This window comes from Canis aureus, chromosome 2 (genome assembly GCF_053574225.1).
Source record: "Canis aureus isolate CA01 chromosome 2, VMU_Caureus_v.1.0, whole genome shotgun sequence".
Classification (NCBI taxonomy): domain Eukaryota; kingdom Metazoa; phylum Chordata; class Mammalia; order Carnivora; family Canidae; genus Canis; species Canis aureus.
Genome location: NC_135612.1, coordinates 42,821,137 through 42,847,316, shown reverse-complemented (window position 1 = coordinate 42,847,316; position 26,180 = coordinate 42,821,137). Strand labels below are relative to the sequence as shown.

At 42.3% G+C, this 26,180-nt stretch overlaps 1 protein-coding gene across 2 annotated transcripts in view; it reads right to left on the bottom strand.

Annotated features, from left to right (window-relative positions):
* The window catches only part of IGF1R (insulin like growth factor 1 receptor), a 303,627-nt gene that overhangs the window by 68,225 nt on the left and 209,222 nt on the right, over window positions 1-26,180 (bottom strand). For both annotated transcript variants that reach the window (XM_077870111.1, XM_077870116.1), the window contains exon 3: window positions 2,741-3,053. In XM_077870111.1, coding sequence (XP_077726237.1) covers window positions 2,741-3,053 — 313 coding nt within the window. The remainder of the gene's footprint in view (window positions 1-2,740; window positions 3,054-26,180) is intronic.

The following is a 26,180-nucleotide window of genomic DNA, read 5'->3' as shown; positions in this document are numbered from 1 at the left end:
AAATGATACAATCTTATGGCATTTGTGTGTAATAAATAGTATGGTGAACCGGACAGCCAGGTCTGTTTACATTATTGTTCTTGACTGATCTTTTAAACTTCACAAGGGTAAGTAAAAAACATTCAAGCAAACAGTGTAAGTAATAGCTTATGTGAGAAAGTCTTTGATGTGAAAGTCTTTTTTTTTATTTTTTAAATGAAACCTTACTGGATATCTAAGGCAAAGATGCAGGGGTTTGTTTTGTTTACAGACTTATAGGTAAACAAAATTTCCCTGTGATTTTCCTATTTTGTGTTGGGAGAATGCCAGGCAAGGTTTCCCAAGGAAGTGGGCCAACCACAGAAATATTTCTCTTTCCTGTAACATCAAACACAACCTTCTTATTTCTACTGTGGATAATAGCTTTCCTTCAGCACTTTTTATGTTTTTGGTTTTTGATTTCTTCTAACTCACCTATGCATCATCCAATGCCCCCATCCTCCCTTTTAAAAATTTTTATCCTGAGATATACATTCACAGAAAGTTACAAGAGTACAGAAAGATCCCTTGTACCCTTTACCTAGTTTCCCCTCATGGTTTCATCTTATGGAAATATAATGCAATATCAAAACCAGGAAATTAACACTGGTGCAATGTACGTGTAACTCCACATCACCTCATCTCTTGTGTCCTCTTCATGTGGTCAAGATATAGAAGTACTTCAGGAAGATTTCCCATAGAGCCACCCCCTATTCTCCTATTGCTAACTCCTTCCTGGCAACCACTAATCTGTTCTCTACTACTGCATTTTTGTCATCTCGAGACTGTTATATAAATGGCGTTCTATATATGTGACCTTTTGAGATCAGCTTTTTTTTTCCCCGCACACAGCAGCAGAATGTCCTTGAGGCCTCTGCAAGTTGTGTATTTCAACAGTTTGCTCCTTTTTATTGCTGAGCAATAGTCCATGGCATGGATGTACCACAGACTGCTTAACCATTTACCTACTGTAGAACATCTGACTTGTTTTCAAGTCCTTGGCTATCACCAATGAAGCTGCTAGGAACAACTGTGTACACGTTACATGGACATATATTTTCAATTCTCTGGGCTGAGTGTCTATGAGTGTAATTTTTAGGTCATATGTTAAGTGTATGTTTAGTTTTCCCTGACATTTTATTCAAATAGAAATTTCTGAACCCAACACCTTTGCTAAAATGTCTTGGAATCTTCTAGTACTTTAAAAATGTTTTTCTAAGGAAGTGCTTTGATTACATGTTTATAGATTAACCTTCCTTGAATCCATTCTGGTACAGAGAGGGCATAAACAGCATTAATAAATATTTTAAACTCCGTGTCAAATAGGCTGAGAGTGGAATTTATTCTTTCTTGTTGGTGTTTTATTTTAAAATAGAAGAGGTATTATCTATAGCTTTGAACAGACTCTAAGAACCAGAAGGGAAAATAACAGCTCGATTCTTTGAAAATGCACCACAGTGGGAGAAACAACATTGCTGAAATGCACAGCACTCCCCTCCTTCTGGCCCCACTACATTACAGGACAATGTATCCCCAGGACAAAGACGGTACACCCCCAGTTCATGCACCAGCTGCCCCATCTCTGCTCCCACCCCCAGGAGGAACTGTGGCATGGCCCCAGGGTACTGGGAAAGCCCTCCTAAATTCTAAGGTTGCCAATAAACGTGAGTAAAATGTGGCAGATTTATTCTGGGTGGAATATGTATACTTTACAGTTCATTGGGACTCCTTGGCACACTTATCTTTTTAAGAAGTATTCAGAATAATTTTTGTTATTACAATAGTAAAGACATTATAACAGGTGGAAAGTTGTTTTGTGTCTAATATTGAGAAGGACTGTGAGTTTTTCTCTTTGGTTTGAAGATGAAGGAAGCATTTGGCCCACTGCAACTGAACTATTCTTTCCTAAAAGTTCTCTGCTCTACATAGAGGAGGAAAGAGCTCGAGGACCCCAAACCTCTGGTCTTCCTTTGTGTCCAGGGCTACAGTTCTATATTTTATAACAATGCCACTATTGCTTTTTCAAAAACATAAACCAACAACAAATTTACAGAAGTCCAGCTGGCATACACAAGAGGGATGCTGTGTGCTGTAAAGAATGTCTTTGCTTCCCAAGTAAGTCTCAGCATTCAGGAAAGAAAATGAGAGAGACAGAGAAAACCAAGCAAAGGTGATGGTGGAGGAAGTGAGAGATGAACAGGTACTGATGGACAGTATGGTTACTTTGAGCTCCTGGCTACTCTTCATGGCTGTGAGTGTGGGCACAGGATGGAGTTTGTGCTAACAGACTTTTAGGACTCTGGCTGCCTCAAGGACGCTGTTTGGGGCTTGGCTTGTCCTTCCTTCCTGCACTCCCAAAGACTTCACAAGGCTGGTGCAGAGTAGCACCAGGAGTGGGACAACCTAAATCTACGAGTCCTCCCAGCTCTCCCTCACACCCAGCACCCCTTGATTGGCAGGCAGCCTGGCCAGTGCAGGGAGGGGAGATGTGTGACCTCCAGGTACCAAGGGCCAGCAAATCAGGTACTTAATTTCCAATGGCCAGGCAGTATACTTCCAAAAGGCAATATAAAACAAGCTGATGGGGTGGGGGAAGCAATTGCTCCTGGAATCTCATATAAAATGTCAGTTATGCCAGCCCTCTGGAGTGGACCCATTGTCCTTAACCGTTCCCCAGGGGGGCAGCGGGTGGAGTGGGGGGGGGGTGCACTGCGTGACTGACCTCTGACTGCCATTGCGGATGAACCCAGAGGGGCACTCCTGCATGCACTCGCCGTCATGGATCACGAACCCCTCGGAGTCGCTGCTCTCGGCGCTGGGGATGTTGGCGCAGAAGTCGCGGTCCACGCAGCGCCAGCCCTCAAAGCGGTAGGTGTTGGGCGGGCAGGTGGGCACGCAGACGCCTGCGTAGTAGTAATGCCTGCAGGCCACACAGGCCGTATCGTTGTCCGGCGCGCTGCAGCTGCCCAGACACTCGGGGTGACAACACTCGTTGTTCTCCGTGCACGCCCGCTTCCCGCAAGCACTCGGGCACACTGTGGGGGCAGAGGGGACAAACAGGTGAGCCTGGCAGGGGTTGGACAGCCTTCTCTGGGCTGGACCTGCTTTGTCCTTGGGGCACTGGCCCAACCAGGTCGCCCTGGTGACAGACAATCGCCTATGCACCCACCCACTTACCCACGAAATCCACACATGGAGCATCTCCCGGCTCCCCAGCCTGTGGTAAACTCGCACTGACAGTATATTACAGAGCATATCCACAGTTTCATTAAGGCAGGGAGAAAATACTCTGCATTTGGAGTCCAAGGTTTAAAGTCTAGCCTCTCCTATTTACTCCCTGTTTGCTCCTGGTGAGTTATTAACTTCTCTGACCTTGATCCTCACTTTTCACATCTATAAATTGGGGGTAGTGATATCCACATTAGAGGTTTGCCTGAGGCCAAGTGATAATGTAGTAGCCCTGTGGGAACAATACAGCATATTATTCCTTTTAAGAGCCTCATGCACTGTTCATTCTGCATTTTTTTTTATTCTGCATTTTTAAAAAGACTTCCTTCCTTCCTTCCTTCCTTCCTTCCTCCCTTCCTCCCTTCCTCCCTTCCTCCCTCCTTCCCTCCTTCCCTCCTTCCCTCCCTTCCTTCTTGAGAGACATAGAGGGAGAAGCAGGCTCCTCACAGGGAGCCTGATGTGGGACTTGATCCCAGACTTGGTATCATGACCTGAGTGGAAGGCAGACTCTCCACCGCTAAGCCACCCAGGCATCCCCATTCTGCATTTTGAATGTGTTCCTTGAAATACCTTGAAAAGCCTTAGTGTGCACAAATGATTCTTTTAAAAATTATTTTATTACATATATTAGTAAAAATATTTAAAAATAACTTAAAAATCATTTGTTTTTAAAATGATTAAACTAGAAATATAGTAAAGTTGATACTATTTGGGTTTACAAAATGGCTTTAGAAAAGTTTGTGTCTGGGGATCCCTGGGTGGCGCAGCGGTTTGGTGCCTGCCTTTGGCCCAGGGCGCAATCCCGGAGACCTGGGATCGAATCCCACATCGGGCTCCCGGTGCATGGAGCCTGCTTCTCCCTCTGCCTGTGTCTCTGCCTCTCTCTCTCTCTCTCTCTCTGTGACTATCATAAATTAAAAAAAAAAAAAAAAAGAAAGAAAAGAAAAGTTTGTGTCTGCTTGTGTATCAATGGTCTTACTCCAAAAAATGATGGTTTTAACCTATTCACATATTCTAACCTATTATATATTCAAGAAGTCCCTGTGTCTGATTGTTATTCTCAAAATTAAAAAAAAGGGGGAGGTTGGGCAGTGTCTCCCAGCCCAGAGGACTCACAGTATATTACAAACCATCTTTTCTGAGCCACTCTGCTAAACTTAAGTGAAAACAGTGTCTAAAAATCAGAGATCCATAATTCATGTCCCAAGTAGATGAGCTGGCATTTTATTTCCATAACGACGACATAATGATCACACTCTATGGGGCTGTTAGCCTCACTAGCAAATAAAGTATAAATCAACAAAATATGAAATCTGGTTTGCATTATATGTTTCCTACTTTTTCTTGAGCTGGGAAACAACACAAAATTATTTAAATATATATATTATTTACTCTGAAATGCATTATTTAGTGACGATTCTATCATTGTTTTTCCTTATAAACAAAATACGTGCTCAAAAAAATCAGAGATCACAAATAAGATATGAAAATATACAGCACATCTAGTCCATCTGCCCCCAACGCCCACTTTATCAATATATTCATGTGGATTCCCCCAGGTCCCTTCTTATACATGTGCATGTACATATAAATATCTACAAAAAAGGAACAAATCATCCTGAAACCTTTTCTCTTTTTTTTGGCATAATATACTGTGAATTCCATAATCACTTAACAGCTGCATTGCATCTCACAGTATAGTTTAAGTTATAAAGTGTCTCCTACTATGAAACATTTTGTTTATTCCCAACATTTTATTAATATAATGAACACTGCAGTCTTCATGAGAATCTTTAATTATTTACTTAGGATAAATTTCCAGAATTGACCTGGCCAGATCAAACTGTCCTTTGCAAAGTTTCTACCAATTTACACCCCACTAACTGCATCCAAGAGCTCCTATTTTACTGCAAATAGGTGAATTTAAAAATGAACATCAGAACTTGGACATTCAAATGAATAGTCACCTCTGAAGAAAACAGATAAATTCTCATGATACTCTCAAGCTTCTTAAAATAATATTGCAAGTTTCTCCTTTGAAATTATCCTTTGGCAGAGACCATAGGTTGGCTTCCATTATTTATTCTTTTTATCTATTTTGGTAATAGGACCTTGATTTTTAATTGGGCATTTTGCCACTCAGGTAGATATTATATCTCCTAGTCTCTCTCATAGCTAGAAGTGACGTCTGTCCTAACTAGTGAGATATAATAAAACTTTTTTGGCTGGTACTTACCGGAAAGTTCCTTCAAACAGAGTGAGCATGCCCTTCCTTCTTGCCAGCTAGGATGCAGAAGCAATGCATCAAGCTCAACTAGCCATCTTGGACATGAGATAGCCCATTAAGAAGGTGGAACAAGAGGGGAGCCTGGGTGGCTCAGTGGTTGAGCATCTGCCTTCGGCCTGGGGCCTGATCCCAGTGTCCCAGGATCGAGTCCCAGAATTGAGTCCCATATCAGGCTCCCCACAGGGAGCCTGCTTCTCCCGCTGCCTGTGTCTCTGCCTCTCTCTCTCTGTGCTCCCTCTCTGTGTCTCTTGCATGAGTAAATAAGTTCTTAAAAAGAAAATAAGGTGGAACAAGACAAAAGGATCTTGGTCCCCCAAAATGCTAACCCTGAACTGCCTACCTCTAGACTTTTCTATATGAGAGAGAAATAAAAAAGTTTTATCTTATTTATGTGCCTGCTATTCATTAGATTCAACTGAAAAAATCCTGAGACACACCTTCAGGGCTACTTATAAGCAAAGAAGAAAACCATTCCTGTTGGTTTATATTGCTTTTGTTTACCAGAATTGCCTCAGTGACTTCTGGCTATTTCCAAAAACTAAGCTACCCAATACATAACAAGGAGAAAGTATCTCTGAGCACAGCAAAAATAGTATGTGTTATAGATAGTTCCAAAAATGTGGCGATACATCTATTGTCCACCAAGGTGATAATCTTGAAGAGTGTAACATTAATTTGAATTTACAAGCCTAGTATTATCTGTAGTAAATGTGAGCGCGCGCGCGCGCGCACACACACACACACACACTACTATCAGATCTCATACCTGAAGACATTTAATATTATCAAATAGATTCAACAACTACTTAATTTTAAATATATCCATTATGGAGGTAACTCCAAGGCTCAAGATCTAAAGAGACAAGCTGTCTCTCTTTTAGTACGGGGTTTTAAAGTAATAAGAGGAACATAAGTCCATTTATCCTTAGTTGTTGATCCACTTAGCAACATGCTGCACCTGTGTGCCAGACCCTGCCCTCAAGGAATGGGCAATATGCCAGCTAAGTACAGGGGTGAGTGGAGGTTCATGGCATGCTCTGGGCACCAGGGACAGTTTTGAAGAGGTGCTGAGGCTGGAGCTGAAAGGTGAAAGACAAGGAGGATAAGAATAAAGAAGAGCACAGATGAGATCACATGGGAATGTGTGTAAAGGCAGTCCAGTGACTGTGGTGGGAGGACCAGGTACCTGTGAAGATAGCAGGGGGCTAGATGCTGACTGGTGGCTGACAGGCATCACTGAAGATCCTAAGCAGAACACGGTCAGATTTTCAAATTGGGAAGGTTGTTGGGCAGTAGCATAGAGGTTACAATGACCAGAGGGGGCAGAACTGACAGAGAGGGATCAGGTGAGGGGAGAGGAGAGATATAGGCTTGTCCTGCTGCCCCTATGAGGTTTATGATATAACAGACCCATGGGTTCATGTGGCTAAAATGAAACTGGCTGAAGAACCCTGTGTTCAGTCTCTAGGGTCAGCACCAACCAGCTGTGTGGAGCAGACACCCCACTAGAAGCACTGAAGTCCCTGGCAGGTGCTCTCAGGCATCAGCCACCACCATGCTTGGTGACTGGAGGAAGGGAAAATTGATTAAGGATCTTACACTCATCAGGCAGCCTGGGTGGCTCAGCGGTTTAGTGCTGCCTTTGGCCCAGGGTGTGATCCTGGAGTCCCAGGATCGAGTCCCACATTGGGCTCCCTGCATGGAGACTGCTTCTCCCTCTGCCTGTGTCTCTGCCCCTCTCTCTCTCTCCTCTCTGTTTCTCATGAATAAATAAATAAAATCTTAAAAAAAAAAAAAAAAGGATCTTACACTCATCAACAGAGCCTAAGTGGGACCAATATATGCTTGCAAAGCCCCCTTTCCCTTACTTATAATTTAAATTACATGCAATGTAAAATCTTAAGTAACAGACATTAATACTAAATAGTATGAAAAACTCAAGAGCATTGAAAAGAATAGAAAAAAATATCCCTGTGCACATGCTGGGAATTGGCTTTCCCCAGATGCAAATGTTGGGCATTTCCAGCAGGAGAAAGAAAGGAAAAAAAAATCCAAAACCCTGACAAAGTATCTGCAGATATATTTTGCATTCCATTCCCCATTCCAATGGAAATGGCATCTCTGGGCAGTGGTCCTCTGAGACCCTTCAAAGGCACATGTTACATGAAACTCCATGGTCAGTCAGTTCTTGCCACAAGTAGCACACAGGTTGGGGAATTAGGGTTCTGTTTTAGCAATGAGAGCTGCCTTCAGAAGGAATTTCAGCAAAGCTTAAATTAGGTAAAATCATGTTATTTATAAGCAGAACAATTCCTCTTAAAGGGATCACAAATCAAGGGGTTCCTTACGCGAGGGGAATAAAAATGGAATGTGATGGGGAAGTAGGAAAAAGGAGAGAGGTGACTTGTTTGCTGGACAAAAAATGGAAAGAGGCTGCTCCAGGGACAGAAGCTGGTGTTCCCCCGGCTGCCACAGAATCAGAGGATTCTGGGAGGCAGGAGAACATGTGGGAAGTTCAGGACTAGAGTCCTGGAGTCAGCCCCAGAAGCCTGCTGTAAATTTTGTCTCATTTCAATGTATATAAATATTATTAGTGTTTAGGACTATTAAGGGATTTCTCAAAAAGCCCCGGTCAGTGCATCTCGCCAGCAGATGGATGGCTGCTCCATACAAATGCCAAAACTTAAAATTTAGTTCAGTTACCAAATTTCCAATTACAGAGCTATGGGAGACAGGAAGGGAACCTCTTCCCTGGCTTCCATGAAGAAGGAGCACACCTAATGTGATTAAAGGCATTTCTACTTTTCCAAATAAAAGGAAAATGGAAGCTGCTATAAACTAACAGATATACAGGGGAAAAGCAAATTTATTTTGCTCACAAGATCCTTCTACTTATTGGAATTCTTAGGATGACCAAGAATAAAAACAATAGCCGATCTAAATTGTCAGAAAAGCTAAGGCATGTCCCACATCTACCACTGAAAGGACTGATTTGGGTTCACAGCCACATAAAAATGAGGCGCTGCATATAAAAGCTCATTCTCTTCATTCTTGAATGGGAAATAAGTCACACATCAGCCTTTAACATTCTCTCTCCCCAGTGTCCTTATATTCAGTAAGTTCTTTCTAGGGATTTTTAAAAATTTTTATTTATTTATTCGTAAGAGACACAGAAAAAGAGGCAGAGACATGGGCAGAGGGAGAGGTAGGCTCCTTGCAGGGAGCCCAATGTGGGACTTGATTCCAGGACCTCAGGATCAGGACTTGGGCCACAGGTAGATGCTCAACCACTGAGCCACCCAGGAGTCCCTGGTTTGTTTTTGGTTTTGTTTTTTAAACATTTACTTTTGTTCTTGCCCGTGAGTTAACAAACTTTACTCAAAAGCAACCATTTAAAAAATGTATATGATTATAAAGTGTTCTGTTGGAAGGGAAAAGAAGGTAGGAAACTCTACCTCTTCTCAAGGAACAAAAAATGGAAAGGGGGCCACTTAGTCACAATTTTATCCCAAATAACTTCTAAAGAATAGAAACAGGTTCGTGGATGTCTGAATGACGTCAAACTTCTGACTCAGAACACAGGTTAGTTTAAAGACAATGATTTCTTGGCTACCTTAAGTGACACACCACTGTTCCATTTAAAAAAAAAAAAAAAGATGCCTTTCCTAACTCCAGGAAAGTGCACTTCAACTCCAAAGTGCATCAGAGACATACAGGGGCCAGAGAAATTTTATGGTTTTCTTGTTCTGCCAGGGGAGGAGCTGATTCCATAAGATACCATGGAGGGCCGGGGGAAGTGAAAGACACCAGCTATGTCAGCTGAATGCCCAAGTCCACTCAAGGCTGTCAACATTGTCCTCCAGGTATTACTTAGCCATAGGTGAAGGGATGAGAAAGGTTCCTTTTGACTGTTAAATATCATCAGCCTTATGAGCCAGGCCCTAGGCTAGGTCCTGACAAGCATAAGACAGCCAGCCCTCCTAGGGCTCCCCACCCAGAGGGCAGGCAATGGTTGTATCAAGAGGGGCAAGCAAGGGACCAGTGAGGAGGGCTTTCCAGGAGAAGGGACTGCCAGACCCAAGCTTGAAAAGCCAGCAGGAGCTAGCAGGTGTTGGTGGGGCTGATGGGAAGCATGGGCCAAGAGAACCAGACTCAGGATTAATGTGTGACCGACCAAGGTTTTCAGGACTGGAGGGGTGCAGGAGACAGAGAGGGAAGAGGGTGACACGGGAGGTAGAGAGACTTGAGGAGGGCCCTTTAACCCACAAGTAGGAGTTTTGGAGGATCATTTTGGATGCTGAGTGGGAAACAGGATAGACAGGTGGCCCACAGAGTTGCAGTAGCCATCTCCATGAGCCATGATGCTGGTCTAGATCAAGGACGCGGTGATGCAGGTGAGGGGAAGCAGGCAGATTCAAGATACATCTGGAGAATGTGGGAAGTGTAGTGAGCTTTTGTGTTTTAGAGGGACAGAAAGATAAGTTCAGTCAGAGATGTGTTGCTTGGTGTTCACTGGATACTTTTACTACATAAAATAACCTTCAATCTGTCCTCCCTTTTATCCTCATGCACATACTCCTCCCTACCCATCACCCCAAAGCAAAGAGCTCTATCAATGGGAGCAGAGTGGCGAGGAGCATCAAGGTTTCCCTAGTTCAGGGAGAGCTGCTATATTTTATCCCAGTGTATTAGTCTGGAGTTCTCTAAATAAGTCAGCTAGCATGGAAAAGCAGGCTTATGTGAAAATGCTTAGAGGCCATAAATAAAACTAAATAACCCTGGTACCACACTATATGTGAGCTACACACATACATGTATTGTGTGTGTATGTGTATATATATGTATATGTATATATACACACACATATATATATGTGTACACACACCACACACACACACACACACATATATATAGCAAAGCACAATTTTCTCCAAAGGAAGACAAGAAGAATCGACTGTCAAGTTTCTTAACATCCTGAGAACTGGCAAATGGAAAACTCTAGAGAACCACTGCTTAGAAATTCCAGGTGGAGCTTAAAACAACTCCAAGATAAGCTTCTGCCTAGAAAATGATATTGGGTAAGCCAAATCAGTTACCAACAGAAAAAGAAAGTTCCAGTGGCAACCCATGTCTTAAATGTTCACAAAAGAAGTCACATTTGCAACAATGTTTCTCCTCTCTATGCCAAAAGAAACCTCCTCCTGTGCTGGGGAAAACATTCCAACACAGTAGCAGCCAGAAAGAGAGACATTTTAATGGTTACAATCATGAAGATACTTGGTCTTCTCTTTTGGATCAAAAGTATTCAGTGCGCCCACTGGAAAGGTTATGGTGAGAACCAGGGCCTTTGGGAATGCATGCAGACACAGAGAGGCCTGGGAACAAAACTCCCACTGAGCACAGAAGGGCTGGTGAGCAAAAAGGGTGGGCCACAGTGTTTGAACCTGTTAATTTTCTGGAATACTGGGGTTTATAGAGAGGAGCAAGAAGTTACATATGTCTGCTCCTCACCACACCACCCCTTCCCCTGAGCTCCCCAGTTAATGGTCTTCTTCAACCTTCCACTCCACCTAAGGGGACCACATTGGAACATGCAATAATAGCAGGCAGTCTTGTGCAAGAAGCTCCTAGGGCCATTAGATCTGTCTCTAGTTCAGAAGCAACAAGTACTTATGCAGTCATATTCACCACTGTCATCCAAGCAGAGAGTCTTAGACTGGAAAGACAGTTCAGAGAGCACTCAACTCATGCCTGTCTCAGGTACTTCTCTATAAAAACCTAGGTAAGCCTTCAAGCAATGTCTCAGGGGTTCATTACCTTAGACAAAGTGCTATTTCAAAGGCCAGGCAGCCCCAACCTTGACCAAGTACTTCCTTATACCCCCAGAGAATGCATTTCCCTCCCTGGCACACTCCGCACTCCCAAGGCCTCATTCAGCTGTCTGATACTCAGGGGGAAGAGAGGCTTTCTTCATAGGTCAGACTTGCAAATACTCAGCCTCAGAATTCTGAGCCAGTTATTCTGGCCTCCCTCCGAGTGCCTTACTCAGTTATACTCATGTAACATACATGAATACCATTGCTTCTTAACATCTGCCCTCAAACCTATTCTTAACACAGCAAAAGTAGTTGGGACAGCATGGAATACCAGGTGATTAGGAGACCAATGGTGGTCTTCTGTGACCAAGGCAACATCCTTGGGGTAATCTCTGAAGGATCTTTAACTATCAGCATCACACCGAGATAGCTTATTCTGAGCTTCTAATTGCTGAAAACTCCTGTCTTCTTTTTCGTAGTAACTGTTTGAGACTCTCCTATATGGATGCAACTTTGATCTGAATACAGGTCTCTAGGTTCACATAAAGTTAACGTTCATGGGGACATTTCCCACATGCTTGACAATCCATTCAGTACCTTATATACATTAATCTTCCTAATAATCACATGGGGTATCATCATCCTCATTTGTAGCTGACCAAATGGAGGCATAGAGATTTAATCACTGTCCAGGGTTATTAACTGCCCAATTTAATCACTGGTAAGCTGTAAACATGGGCTTGAAACCTAGATCTGCAGGACTAGGGGTGGCTGCCTTTTCACTCACGTTGTTCTGTGGTGGCACGATGTTTCAGTTGGTCTGTGTCGCCTAAAAGGAAAGGGCTAAGATGTCCTTCTTCTGCCACTTTTCTTTTTAAGCATGCCTCCATTGGGAAAAAAAATAAATCACAAGCCCTAGCATCCTTTCCCCCTCCCTGAGGTATACTACTTAGTCTGAAGGAAGGACAAAACCCACGAAACGTGACACTCTAGAAAAGGGGCATGCCTCCAGGTGATATTAAGGAGATAACATGGGCCCACTAAGCCTTCTTTGTTTATGGAGTTATAACAAACAGAACCCTCAAGGACATTTTCTTTTTCCAGCACAAATTTGCAAGGCTGAGCCCCATCAGGTTTATCATTAAATGTCACTGCTCAGTGGCAACACTGGAAGACACTGAATTGGCATACATTCTATGGGGCAAATGCAACTCTATATAAATGTGCTATCAGGAAGCCAGACCAGCAAGACCCAGGGAGACTTGGTGACCTGCAGAACCCATGTCACCCAAACAAGTCTTACTCATGAGATTAGATAACCAGAGTTCATTTCCTTCACCAATTCATATGTCTCAGCAAGACTGAAAATTTGGTCACAGAGGAGAAAAAAAAAGAAAAAAAAAACCCGAGTTCTGTGCCTTCCCCTAGGTTGGGCACATAAGCACATATAATCAAGGCTTACAGAAATAAGAAATAGTCAAGCTCCCAAGACTAGACTCACTGTCTAGTACACAAGGTAAGCCAAGAGTTCTGGGAAAACATTTCATACTGGCTACTGAATATTTCATTAATGAGCAAAAGAAATAATCATCTACAGATAGTGCCCACTAGATCACTTAAGTCTCCAAGATCCAAGAAGTAGTGCTAGGCAGAACACTGAGAGAAAGGAAAAAAGAAAAAGAAAAAAAGAAAGAAAGCAAACAAGCAAGCTACCAACCAACCAACCAAGAAACCAAAAAGAGGAAAGTTGTAGATAGCCCCATTATTAAGTAAAAATTTCAAGAGCTAATTAGTAAGAAGAGTAAAGAAAGAACAGCCATCAGTGCAATGACACAATGCAGAATCACAAGTAATACCAAAGCTAAGTGAGGAGCAGAAGACAGGTCAGGAATCCTCCTCTAACTGAGCTGGTTTGGGTTACTGTGGGCTATGTGATTTTTTTTTCTTCCTTCACACATTTTTTTTTTTTAAATAACAGCTTTATTGAGACAATTCACCCATTTAAAGTATACAAACTGAGAAGCACCTGGGTGGCTCAGTCACTTAAGTGTCTGACTCTTGATTTTGACTCAGATCATCATCTTGGGGTCATGAGATCAAGGCCCAGAGGCAGGCTCTGTGCTCAGTGGGGAGTCTGCTTGAGATTCTCTCCTTCTCCCTCCTTTTTGCTTCCCCCACTCAAATCAATCAATCAATCAATCAATCTTTTAAGAAAATAAACTCATATTCAAAGCCTACATTCAAATTTGGGAGACATGGGTAAGTTTCAATGGGAAAAAAAATTAAGGAAAAGAGGGGGGAATGCTTCAGGGGACCAGGAGGACTACAGTGAGGGCAGTCTGTGGCTGTTTCTTCACATGGGAACACCAAGTGTCTGCATCAGACACAACTCACGCCCCCATCTCCCATCTTTTTTTGAGTCTTTCACTGACAAATGGGTGATTCTTTTGAAACCCTTCCCAGTGCTGTGACCGCCAGGCATGAGCACGTAAAGACACCCATCACTTACTATTGCCTGTCACAGATGCTTAAATGGACAGGGTGGAAAAAAATATTCTTTTCACACACTTAAAAATTACTCCAAGTTATTTTAAATTTGGAACTGTTTGTATATTCCTTATAAGTTTATAAAACTCACACTGTCCCTCCATGACTAACTAAAGTGGAATTGAAAGAGTATTCTATATTTATAACTGGTCTGCTTGTTCGTGCTTACAGTCCTATTTCCATTCTCTGTTACTGTACACAGAGTTATGTGAGGTATTGTGGGCTCCTACTAAACTTCACTGATTTCCTAACAAGGCAGGCCTATGTCCTGGAGGGACAAATTGGGGGCTGTTTTGTCCAAGTGGAGGCCAAGCTCAGAGGGAGAGGCCTCTAGCTTTGTGGGTTTGGCTATAGCTCTTAAAACCAGTGGTAGTACCCATTTCTGGGCAATTGCATGCCTTTTTGGTGTTGACCGAGTATCAATGCTACTGATAGATTGTTTATGGCACGTGCCCATTAGGGGAGCTCCATGGTCTATAGCTATCACTTCTTTCTATTTATTTTGGCAGAAATTGTTAGCCCAAAAGGTATAGTGCTACAACAACCCAAACAAAAGCCCCTTTCCACATATATAAACGTTTATGTCAACATCATTTAAATGAATTAACTGGGGGCACGTGGATGGCTCAGCAGGTTAAGCATCTGACTTTGGCTCAGATCATGACCTCAGGGTCCTAGGATCAAGTCCCACATCGAGCTCCCTGCTCAGCAAGGAATCTACCCCTCTCTCTCTCCATCTGCTTCTCCCCCAGCTCATGCTTTATCTTGCTCTCACGCTCTCTTTCTCTCTCAAATAAATAAATAAATAAATAAATAAATAAATAAATAAATAAAATCTTAAAGAAAAATTGAACTGAATGCAACCACTTGCAGGGCAACTACTATTTAGAGACCAACAGACAAAGTTTTGGATAAAACTTGTCAACAAGTGAAGTGTTTCACCAGGACACAATGATAAATGAATGAAGTACTTATAGAGGTAGATTTCTACAGTATGTGTGGAATTTACATTTGTATGTGCACACCTGTATACACAGATGCATTGTGGTCCAGCCTCATCACAGGTGTAGAGGAAATAAGAACAGTTCCTCCAAAGCTGCCTCCTTGGGAGGCTACACACCTAGTCAATGACCTCAAAAATCTTGCAAAGCCCTTCAGGGTCCTCTTGAAAAATGTTTCTAGAGACTAACACATTCTTTGATAACAGCCTCAAGAGTGGCTCATCTTTGTAAAAGGAAAGGGGAAATGGCCCTTAAGCCAATTTTTCTTTCTTTCCTAATGTCAGAAGGGAAAACAGGTATCTCATCTCAGTTTTGGGTCTGCCAGTGAGGTTGGGATTTTTGCCCCCTCCCCCATCCCATTTCTTGGTCACTTGCAGTACCTCCTGAGTTAACTGGCTTTCAATGTCTCTGGCCCATTTTCTTGGGAGATTTTTTGCTAATTATTTAAATTTTAGCCCTTAAAGATATATATGCTTTTCATTTTATTTTCTATTTTTATTTTATTTTTTTGAGAGTGCAGAGGGGGTAGGGACAGAGGGAGAGAGAGAAAGAGAGAATCCCAAGCATGGTCCACACTCACCACAGAGCCTGATGGCAGGGCTCAATCTATGCAGGGCTCACCCACAAGCTTGAGATCATGACCTGAGCCTAAATCAAGAGTTGGATGCTTAGTCAACTGAGCCACCCCAGCACCCCAAAGAGTATATGCTTTTTAAATGCAGTATTGTATCTTGAAAAAAAATTTTAGGTGGCTTAAGAGAAAAATGCTCTCTTCTTCTGTAACCAAATCTACCTGAGGAGCATGAATAGTAACAGTACTGGCTTCTAGTCATTTTACCTCTCTATATTCTTGGTTCCTTTCTCCTTTGATTGTGTTACTTCCTGATGGTGCACTTTCAGACTTGTAAACATCTATTTTAGAGCATATGTTATGCTACAACACCACGTTATTCTTTTCCATTATCTAATCTGATTATTGGCCCCATTTCCCAACATGAAAGTATTTTTACTACTGTGGAAAAACCACAAAAGATTCACCAGACTTCCAAGTACAGTAAGCTCTGTTATCGGGAAACAAGGGGAACAGGGTGTCCCAGACGATCGTACACATTCTAGTTCACAGAATTACCACACAAACCTTCTGAGGATCAGTTCTGGAGAACTGGACCACAGAACACCTACACCCACAAAAATTCACTGAAGTTTTATTTCATCTAGTTAATGATTCAAAAATGCCTTGGAAAAACATACAAATGTAGGATATTGGAATGTCCTTGCAAAGATTGTTACCAAAAACAAACAACAACAAAAAACCCCAACAACTCAAAAAACAAAAACACAAACACCCAAACCAAAAATACCTTATCATTCCCCAGAACTCTCTTGGTTTATATTTGATTTTGTTTAGTGTTTTTATTTTTGTGAGTGGTAGAGGTGGTGGTGGTAGGGCAGTAGTTTTGATAAAAATGTTATCACCCTTGTCAGAAAGCATTAAAAGTACTTAAATCCTATGTTGGTGATATAAATCCAGTCCTATGGATAAGTATCATTTTGCCAGTTTCACGTGAGGAAAAATCTTGACTCTATACTTTGGAAAGGTTTATTCCAAGTTTAAGACTCTCCTTCCCCCAACTTAATTTTTTTTTTTTTTTTAATCTTTGGAGTTGAATTTCTTGGTTTTTGGTTTTTTGTAAGTGATCGGTAAAATTGGGTTAAACTGAAGTGCTAACATAGGCATCTCATGTGTAAAATGCTAGTTGAAAGAGTGTGTTTCACGTTGTAAATACCCAGTGGAGATGGGCTCACAGGTACCTTCTGCTTTTTCCAATTAAATAGGAAACCTCTGAGAGTATATTTTTATTTGATCTCTGAACCATTAAATAGCTAGTATCATTTCTGATTTTAGATATTCAGCTTTTTCCCAGAGTATCAGTCAAATTATAAAGTGAATGTATTGCTGCAGGCCCAACATCACTTAGGCCTCGAAGAAAACCAGAATATGAAGCAAAATACGACAAAGCCTACTGTTAGCTCTGAAAAGCAGGGTGGAAAGTTCAGGGGCTTTCCCCTTCAGATGGCTGTCACTAGCTGGCCTGTAATGACAGCAAGTGACCTGACCGCCGCAGGCCAAATGAAGGGATGATGTGCAGGAAGCCCAGGGTGTGCTGGGAGATAGGTGGGTCTCTCTCCCCTTCCTATTTGAGCAACTTTCCCCCTCCACCCCACATCTTCATCTTTTTACTGCCTCCCAAACACTATTTGTTTTATACTATAGTTTTATTTTCAGGCTTCAAAAGAATTTTCTTTGAAAGACGGAAAAACTTAACACTTAAGACTAATTTTATTCACACACACACGCACAGACACACACACACACACACAAACAAGGCAGCTCTACCATGCAAAACACAAATGAGCCTCCACTTAGGACTAATTTTATTCACACACACACACACACACACACACACACACACACACACACAAAACAGGGCAGCTCTACCAGGCAAAACACAAATGAGCCTCCAAACTTGGAAACCATGTCCAAGAATCATTCTTTGATTCCATCCTTGGCATGAAGACTGAAGCAATTTGCACAAAATTTCATAAACATAAAGGGGTCCAATTGCACTTCAGCTCTAGTGAGTATGAGGGTGCTCACTCACAAAGCCACATGTTTGGCATACCATGAGAATGTATAAGGTTTACTTGCGAAAAACCAAGGGATCAGTAAAACAGTAGCTTTTAGAACACATGACTGTGTGCTTCACAGGTCAACTTTTTAAACTTTTCCCTAAACACTGAAAACCCCAAACTGGCTAAGTCGCTTTGAGAGAGAGAGAGAGAGAGAGAGAGAGAAAGAAAGAGAAAGACAGAGAAAGAAAGAGAAAGAAAGAGAAAGAAAGAGAAAGAGAGAGAGAGAGAGAGAGAGAAAGAGAGAAAGAGAGAGAGAAGAAAGAAAGAAAGAAAGAAAGAAAGAAAGAAAGAAAGAAAGAAAGAAAGAAAAGGAATGATCTCAAGCGCAAAGCTCTTCTTCAAAAATCTATCTAAAATCCTGGACTTGAATAAATTGTAGATAAGGTTCTGAAAATGTTAAAGAGTTATCTCTTCTTTTTCCTTCAAAGGAATAAGCTCTGAGTAACTTCCTCGAATTTGATGTCAAAACAACCGTGTGTCTCCTAAGTTCCCGGGGGCATCCTTGTCCCAGAGCCGAGGGCCTAGAAGGCCAGGGTACGGAAGCCCCAACACTAGCTTGCTGCAAACTGGCACACAGGCTCCCTCAGGATGTGTTTTTTACTCACAGAGAGAACAAGTACTGGCAAGGGACAAAAAAAAGGGGGGGGGGGACATGTTTTGCAAACAATCAGGGTGACCTGAAACCCAGGGTAAAGCCTGAAGTCAGCGTTCATTCATTGCAGCTTGAGCCAGGCTCTGTGCAATGCTTGCTAAGTGGAGTGCTCTGGACCAGGAAAAGGCTGCTGTGTTTCCCATTCATCCAGGAGGACTTCTCACCTAAAGGCACACCCCACACCCCCAGGCGGGGCTGCCTGCCTTTGTTTTGCTGCCTTGCCTAGCTGGGAGCATCTCTGAAGTGAGATGAATGCCCAACAGAGAAAGTCATCATTGTCTGCAGCTGAGAGAACCTAGGAACTGGGCATCCAGTCTAATGTCTTCATCCTCACTTGGCACAGGCAGGAAGGGAAATGTGGACAGCTGAAGCTCCGAGAGTCACACCATGAAGGAGAGCTGGGCCCAGGACTTGGGTTTCTGGACCTCTGAGCCCAGGGCCCCTGCTATCCTGTGATGTTCTGTTCCTAGCCCCCTATTCGCCTGCAGAGAGGCATCTCTCAGACGGCTAAAACCACAGGACCCCCTTTGGGATAATCCACTCACACATCCCCTTTGACATGGATGGTAGATTGTTTTTTTATTTTTTTTTAAGACTTTTTGTTGTTGTTTTAAAGTAATCTCTATATTCAACATGAGGCTCGAACTCACAACCCTGAGGCCAAGAGTTGCATGCTTCAGCAACTGAGCCGGCCTGAACGCCACAGTTGGAAATTTTGAAATGGATTATTTCTCCCCATTTTCCAATTCTGAACCTGCCTGTTCAAGGTATCTTCCACTTGCACCTGTCCCCCACTCGGCAAATTTGGCTCTCCTGGTATAAGTAAAGCCTGTTAAATGCATTTCCACCTCAATTGCACCTCTCACTCCCATCTAAATAACAGTGCCTACATTTTCCACCAAGTCTACTTTTTTTTTCCTGCCCCAGATGGGCAGGCGTTACCTTCCTAAATTCACATTCCTGGACGACCCAGAGCTCTGCAGGAGCATAGCGGATACACTTGGAACCTGTTGCTTCCATCCTCCTGCCCTCTCTGTAGGGCCTGCCATGATTCCTCCTCCCCAACCCCCATCCTTTGAAATTTCTAAACCCCAGTAGAGGAAGCGCCTCTGGCTTTTAATAAGCTCAGTCATGCTTGAAATATTCGCTTTACCCACGAGGTATTGTAGCTGGCAATTGTGACCGGGGCACACATTTAGGGAAAAGATGAAATCTTTCTTCAAGACTCAAGATTGAGAATTCCTAAAAAGACCACTCTTATTTTTCTTAATGTAACTGTGAACTTGCAACAGTCCCAGGGTTGAAAGTACACCTCTGTAATACCCACCATTCACCTACACATGTAACTATAGCAGATTAAGAAATCACCCTTCCTGCGGCTGTGACCACAGAGGGAGGGTATATATTGCAACCCTCCTTCTCTGGAACTTGCAAAACTTACAGGAAATCTTCCACCACCTACATAGTAAGTCCACTGCCAGAAAAATGAAGTGTAAACACTTTATATTAAATTAAAAATAACATTATCCCAATCCAACATTTTCAAATCCTGGCTCACTTTCAAGTCTTACCGTGCATTTGGGAGCAGAGGTGTAGCAGACACGTGTCTTTGTCCCTTTGTAAGGGGAATGTTTTGCTTTTTTCATTAATACAAACAATCCACAAATTAGTACACATGTAAAACAACCAAGGGAAAGAAGAGAGTGATCCTATTTCCTTTATCTGGGATTGTCCTCCAAATCTTTATGCTGGATAATGATGGCCATCAAGGACATAAATCTATTTATCTAAAGATAAGTCTCTAATTAGGTCTCAGACTTTACTAGACATGTTTTTGAAAGAACTATCAACGAAAATGAAGAAACAGAACAAACAAGAAAAAATGGGAAACACTAATGTGTCTTATTTATGGATGAACACATGTCAATACATGTTTGTGAGATATGCAAAGAAATCGACAAGCTCTCAAACACTGTCATTTACTTCAATTCCTCCCACTGCCTTCTGGGGGAGTAGCCCTCCATGTGGCCCTGGACACCTTTGCCTTGCCTTCAAGGAGGAGGGACACAGAGACAAGCGGTAGCATTCCTCTGCACATAGTGTCAAAGGTATATTAGAAAGCAAACAAAACTATCAGCCTAGAAGCTATGCTGGCAAAATTTAAAGCAACAATTTAGATATAGCCGACGCCCATTTATGTAGCAGCTTGACCACATTTTTAAGAGCCTGAGTCTTGTCTGTCTGTCTACTTTAAAAAAAAAAAATGGTTTTAGGGAGTCAAGTCTTTAAAATTTTGAGATGCTTAAGTTCATCCTCTGTTTTGGAGACACGGCATGAGAGAGCAAGCAGTATACCCAGTGGAGTAGAATGTGGAGTCTGGAGTGAGACAAAAGTGAGTTTATGTCCTAGCCCTGCCATTTATTGACTGATGTGTATCAATGGGATTCAGTTTCCTCAGTGTATGAATGTATAAGATAATACCACTTTGTGCTATCAGTGCAAGGTTAAATGTGATATACTACGTTAACTATACTGATTACTTCTCCTGGCATGTTATAGGTCCTCTGTAAATATTAGCTATTATTATTTGATCCTTAGACTGTATTTTAAGGTCCTAAGGTTCCAGTCCTGGCTCTGCCATCTATCTGCCTGCTCAGCTGACATGTGCATAGGGTAGGAGAGAGAACTAGTCTCACTTAGTGACCCAGTGGCTTCTATCTAATCCCCTGGAGGTACCTTATGGGCCATCACATGCTGGGAAGGGCAAAGGGACAGACCAAGAGCTATGTTCCTGATTGGCTTTGTATATTGGGACACACACAAGACTTTGTTTCAGGAGAGGAGTTATGTAGCTAAGAAAGAAAAGGAAAAGAAAATCAAGAGACAGGATTCTAAAATATTTCAGATTTCATCTCTGCTTAAACAAATAAAATATTATAAATTTCAGATTGGCCGGCCTAGCATTCTAATTCCAGTTTTTGAGTGCTGTTTGTAAATACATTTGCTTTGAAATAATCCTCACTTAATGCAAGGTGGGCAGTCACTTAGCCAAGACATCATCATCTGAAGGTTGGTTGTAGTTTTGGTTACTATTTTGAAGGGTCCTCAAGCTACAGATGTGGGGGGTGGGGGGGGGTGGGGAGGTTTGGGGAGAGCCATGGACAGATTACTTTCTAAAGCCTGCCAAAAAAGCTTTCATAGCACAGAAGTTAAACCTTCAACTTCTATCAGGCAGTAAGCTCTTTCCAGATGAGAAAAAGAATTTTCTATGTTTCAAAAGACTTCATTTGGCTCTTCAAAAAGACAAAAAATCCCCAATACAATTTTCTCCTAAGTAACTTTATTCACCTTTTTACATGGGTGAGATGAAGATTCTTTGTAGCAGAGAAAGATACAAGCTTCCTTCCTCTAGGGTAATGCAAGGCTTCTCTACAAAGTATAGAGAGGTAAAGAAGCATCTCCCTTGTTAATTATTGGGCTATGGTGAAAGTAGTGGAGGAATAACATGGTGCTGCCGAAATCTGGGATAGGTCTCACCAACTGTCATCAATGCTCAAATACATGGACAGTGCTCCAACTAGTTTCTGCTATCAGGTTCCCGGCCTACTCAAATTTAAGGGTTCTACAGGAACAGAGGCCGGCTTAAGAGCTAAGTAAAACTAATTGCCATTATGAATTTTTCCAGGTCAAAGGAGTCTCTTGCAGGATCCATGGGTGAGACCTCTGAGTTGCAACCAAGAACATATGCAAGCTGTTTGAAACAAAAACAAAAACAAAAATAAAACAAAACTTGGCTTTGTTGGCTTTGTGCACAGGCACCCCGGGCTGGCTCCCCTGCATCAAGAGGGGGAAGGACAGCCAGCTGGCTAGAGCAGCCATCAGACTACCCAGCTCTCACGCAACCTGCACCTCCCTATCTAGAACCCATTGCTCTGGCTTCACAAAAAAATGCTCCTGGGTGCCAGTGCCACAGGGACATTCCTTCATGCTCCCTCCCACCACTCTGGGGTACTGGGATGGGAAGCTGGTGGCAAGGAGAATGCCGACCACCTGCTCCTATCAGACCTCCCCTCTCTGGTCCTGTGTCAAGGAAGGATCCACTTGTTCAGCCAGCCAGGAAGGATTTTTGTGAATTCCTGGTGTGGGCACTGCCTGGAATTCTGAGCAGTGGCTCTGAGTTTGTACTCCAGGTTACTAAAAAAGCTGCAGATGGGCCTTGTTAGTTTAGGGCATGGTGAGGATGCTTTTGCTGAATTATGAAGGATGCACAAACATCCATATGCACACTAAACTAAAACTTTTCATCCTCCTGGCCCCTGCTCCAACCATACTGGCTCCTTTTTCTTTCTTGAAAAGGGCAGACCTTGTCATGACTCTGAGCCATCACACATGCTGTTCCTTCTACCTGGCTTATGCTTCTTTCCCACTCTTGATCTACCTCCCCAACTATCTCTTGGTGGGAGTCCTTCCTGCTGTCCCATCATTTATGTCACAGTGTCTTCTTCATCTCCCTCAAAGCACTGACCACATTCACAATCAAAGGTTTTTCTTTTCTTTTCTTTTTCTTTTTTTCTTTTTTCTTTTTTTTTTTTTTTTGCTGGAGGGAAGGGGGGCTATTGTTTAATGGGTACAAAGTTTCAGTTGTGCAAGATGAAAAGAGTTCTGGAGATGGATGGTGGTGATGGTTACACAACAATGGGAATGTACTTAGTGTCAATGAACCACATATTTTAAAATAGTTGAGATGATAAATTTTGTTATGTATTGTACACAGTTTTAAAAAAAAGACTTGGGGTGCCTGGGTGGCTCAGTTGGTTAAGCATCAGATTCTTGATTTCAGCTCAGGTCTTGATCTCAGGGGCATGAGTTCAAGCCCTGCGCTGGGCTCCACACCTTTAAAAAAAAAAAAAAAAAAAAAACAACAACAAAAACAAAGGACTTCATTACATTTAATGCCTCTTTCTCTTTCTTCCACTGGTGCACAAGGCACTGGGGCAGGAATCCTTTGTGTTTTCTTCACTGTGTTCTCAGGGCCATGCCCAGAACCTGGTCCATTGTGGCTGCTCTGTGTACGTTGGTTTCATGACTCATGGTTTCCCACACAACTGTAAGCTCTTCAAGGACAGGATACCATTCCTTATTTTTATTTGCCTCACAGCTCTTCTAGAGCATCTTATACATACTGGTGCACTCACGTGCTACTTTAACCCTGGACTAGGACTCCTGCAAACTTTCCAAAAACAAAGCCCTTGAATTTTATAGAAAAATGTGTATGGGGGCTTTGTATGTATACATAGGCAGACTTTACTGTATTTCCTCTTTGCCTTGAGGAAATTCTTGCTGCCAAGAATCCCAGAGGAACCAGATTCTAAGACTAATCAACTTTCTAGCATGGCATGATTATCTTGGTGAGTTGGCTATTCAGGTCTTGTGTCAGCCAGGGTTTTTGTTTTGTTTTATTTTTCTAAAGATTTTATTTATTCATGAGAGACACAGGGAGAGAGGCATAGACATAGGCAGAGGGAGAAGCAGGCTCCTTGCAAGGAGCCCAATGCGGGACTCAATCCCAGACCAGGGATCACGCTCTGAGCCAAAGGCAGATACTCAAACCGCTGAGCCACCCAGGCACCCTTGTTTTGTTTTTAACTGGAATCTGCCTCTTTGGCATCAAAGTATAAACTGAAAGCAAATTAGTGAGTAACAGAAGGGAGTTTCCGAAGGATAAGTACTTTCTATGTTCTGATGGTGAGTTGTTACTAGATAAGTAACAATGATGATAAGAGTAGTAGGAAAAACGACTCTCCTTGCCTCTTCCTAGAAAGAAGAAAAGAAAAAAAAAAAAAAGAGAAAAATCAGAGAAGCTACTTTTGGGTGATGAGGAATAAAATGAACCATAGTCCTCCGACTTCATTGCTTGGCTGGTTTTCCCCGAGGATAACTAGAGAAATCATCTGACTCAACATTAAACCCTAGCCTTCTTTTCCTTTTAGGTCATACTTGCTTTGGGGCAGAGTATGATTTTAATATAACAATTCTCTCTCTTTCTCTCAAGGCCTTGATATAAGTAAAAGCCTAAGGTACTAAATGAGAAAAAAAAAAAAGAAAGTTTGTTATCATTATATTAAGGCAGCTACCATATATGGGGCACTCACTGCTACATGTGCTTGGCATGCAGTGTCTGATTTAATTTCCACAAAGAATTAAACTCTCCCTCTCTCTGAGAGGGAGAGTCTATTTCCCATCCTCTGAACCAGAGCCTGAGGTACAGAGAGAGGAGCTTGCCCAGAGTCACACAGCTTGAAGGAGGCAGAGGCAGAAATTCCAACCAAGCAATAGAGGACTCCGGGATCCATACTTTCATCCCGTATGGTACAGTGGATATGCACATGCCACAGACTTTTCTAACTGTAATTCTTGTAACCTACTCTTGTCAAATAAAGGAATCAGCATTATTTTACTGATGAGGAGATGGGGGACCAAAGAGGCTGTGAATTACCAGGGAGACATATGATAAGCAAAAGGCAAGTACTGGAGGCCAGTAGCTCGACTCTAAGACTGCAAGAGGCTCATTTCTGTGCCTTAAAGATTGGTTAGGGTCATTCAACACCATCACAAAGGACCAAAAAGCAATGAATTTTTTTTCAAAGATTTTATTTATTCACAAGAGATGGAAGACAGAGACAGAGATACAGGAAGACAGAGGAGAAGCAGGCTCCATTCAGGGAGCCCGATGCCAGACTCCATCCCAGGACCCGGGGATCATGCCCTGAGCCAAAGGCAGATGCTCAAACACTGAGCCACCCAGGCACCCAAAAGCAATGAATCTGACTGCATAAAAAAAGTGGGAACTTCACTCCTGTGCTTAACCTAACATCAAAATACTTTACAATTATTTCTACTTTAAATGGCATATTTCACACAAATTAGTAGAGCACTGAATTGTACATCCCCACACAGTGTATACTATCAATGGTTTTTAGAAAAAATATAAAGAGCTCTCCTTCTTGTAAATTCTTCCAGATAAAATATTTGTTTATCTAACACCTGGGTGCACCTGTCTGGAAGACATGCCAGGTACCATATGTATGGATAATAATTCAAGGTAAAGATCCATGTCCTAAAAGATACATATCAGGAAGAAAAGAACACTCCAGGCTAAGTGGACCATGTAATGGGAGGGTGTGTGCAAGGCAGGAGGGGACTCTTGGAAGAGGCAAGGCGCTCTGGTGTTTCAGGGACTGGGGGGTGGGGGGGGTGGGGGGGTGGTTTGCGGGATGGTCTTCCCACATATTTCAACAGAAAATCATAAATTGCCATCTTTATTAATATATAACTGAAATTAAAAAGAAAATGACTTTAGTGCATTTTTGCCTTTAAGAAAGATTTTAATTAAATGAGATCAAATTTGTTTAAAACATCATAGGATGAGGTCCAGAAAAAGGCTTCTGTTGCTGTTGAAAGTTAATGCCTATGGATCATCTATTGCTAAAGTTGTTTAGAATGGGCTAATTATTCTCCCACCCCTCACCCCCTTTCTCTGCCCAGGCACAAGGAAATTTTAAGCCATCTACAATCCCTCCATTAAATTAAAAAATAAACAAACAAACCTCCATTGTGAGAGGCGCCATTGGTGTCTGCCTCCTTGTCTTCCCATCACAAAAGGATAGGAGTGCTAAAGAACAGACTCACTGGTCAGTTTTTCATGAATTTAAAAAAGTGTAGCAATGCTGCCTGGCCAGACACAGCGAAAAACAAAAACCTCAGGCATTTGTTTAAACAAACTCACAAAAACAAAACCACTTCCTCAACATCCTCAGTGAATTCTAACAAGGATCACGCGTTTAATATGATTTTTAGAATGTTAACTTTCACAGATTAAAAGAAGGATGCTAGGGCTGAACAAATGGACATCACCCCTCCGTCTTGCTTTATCTATT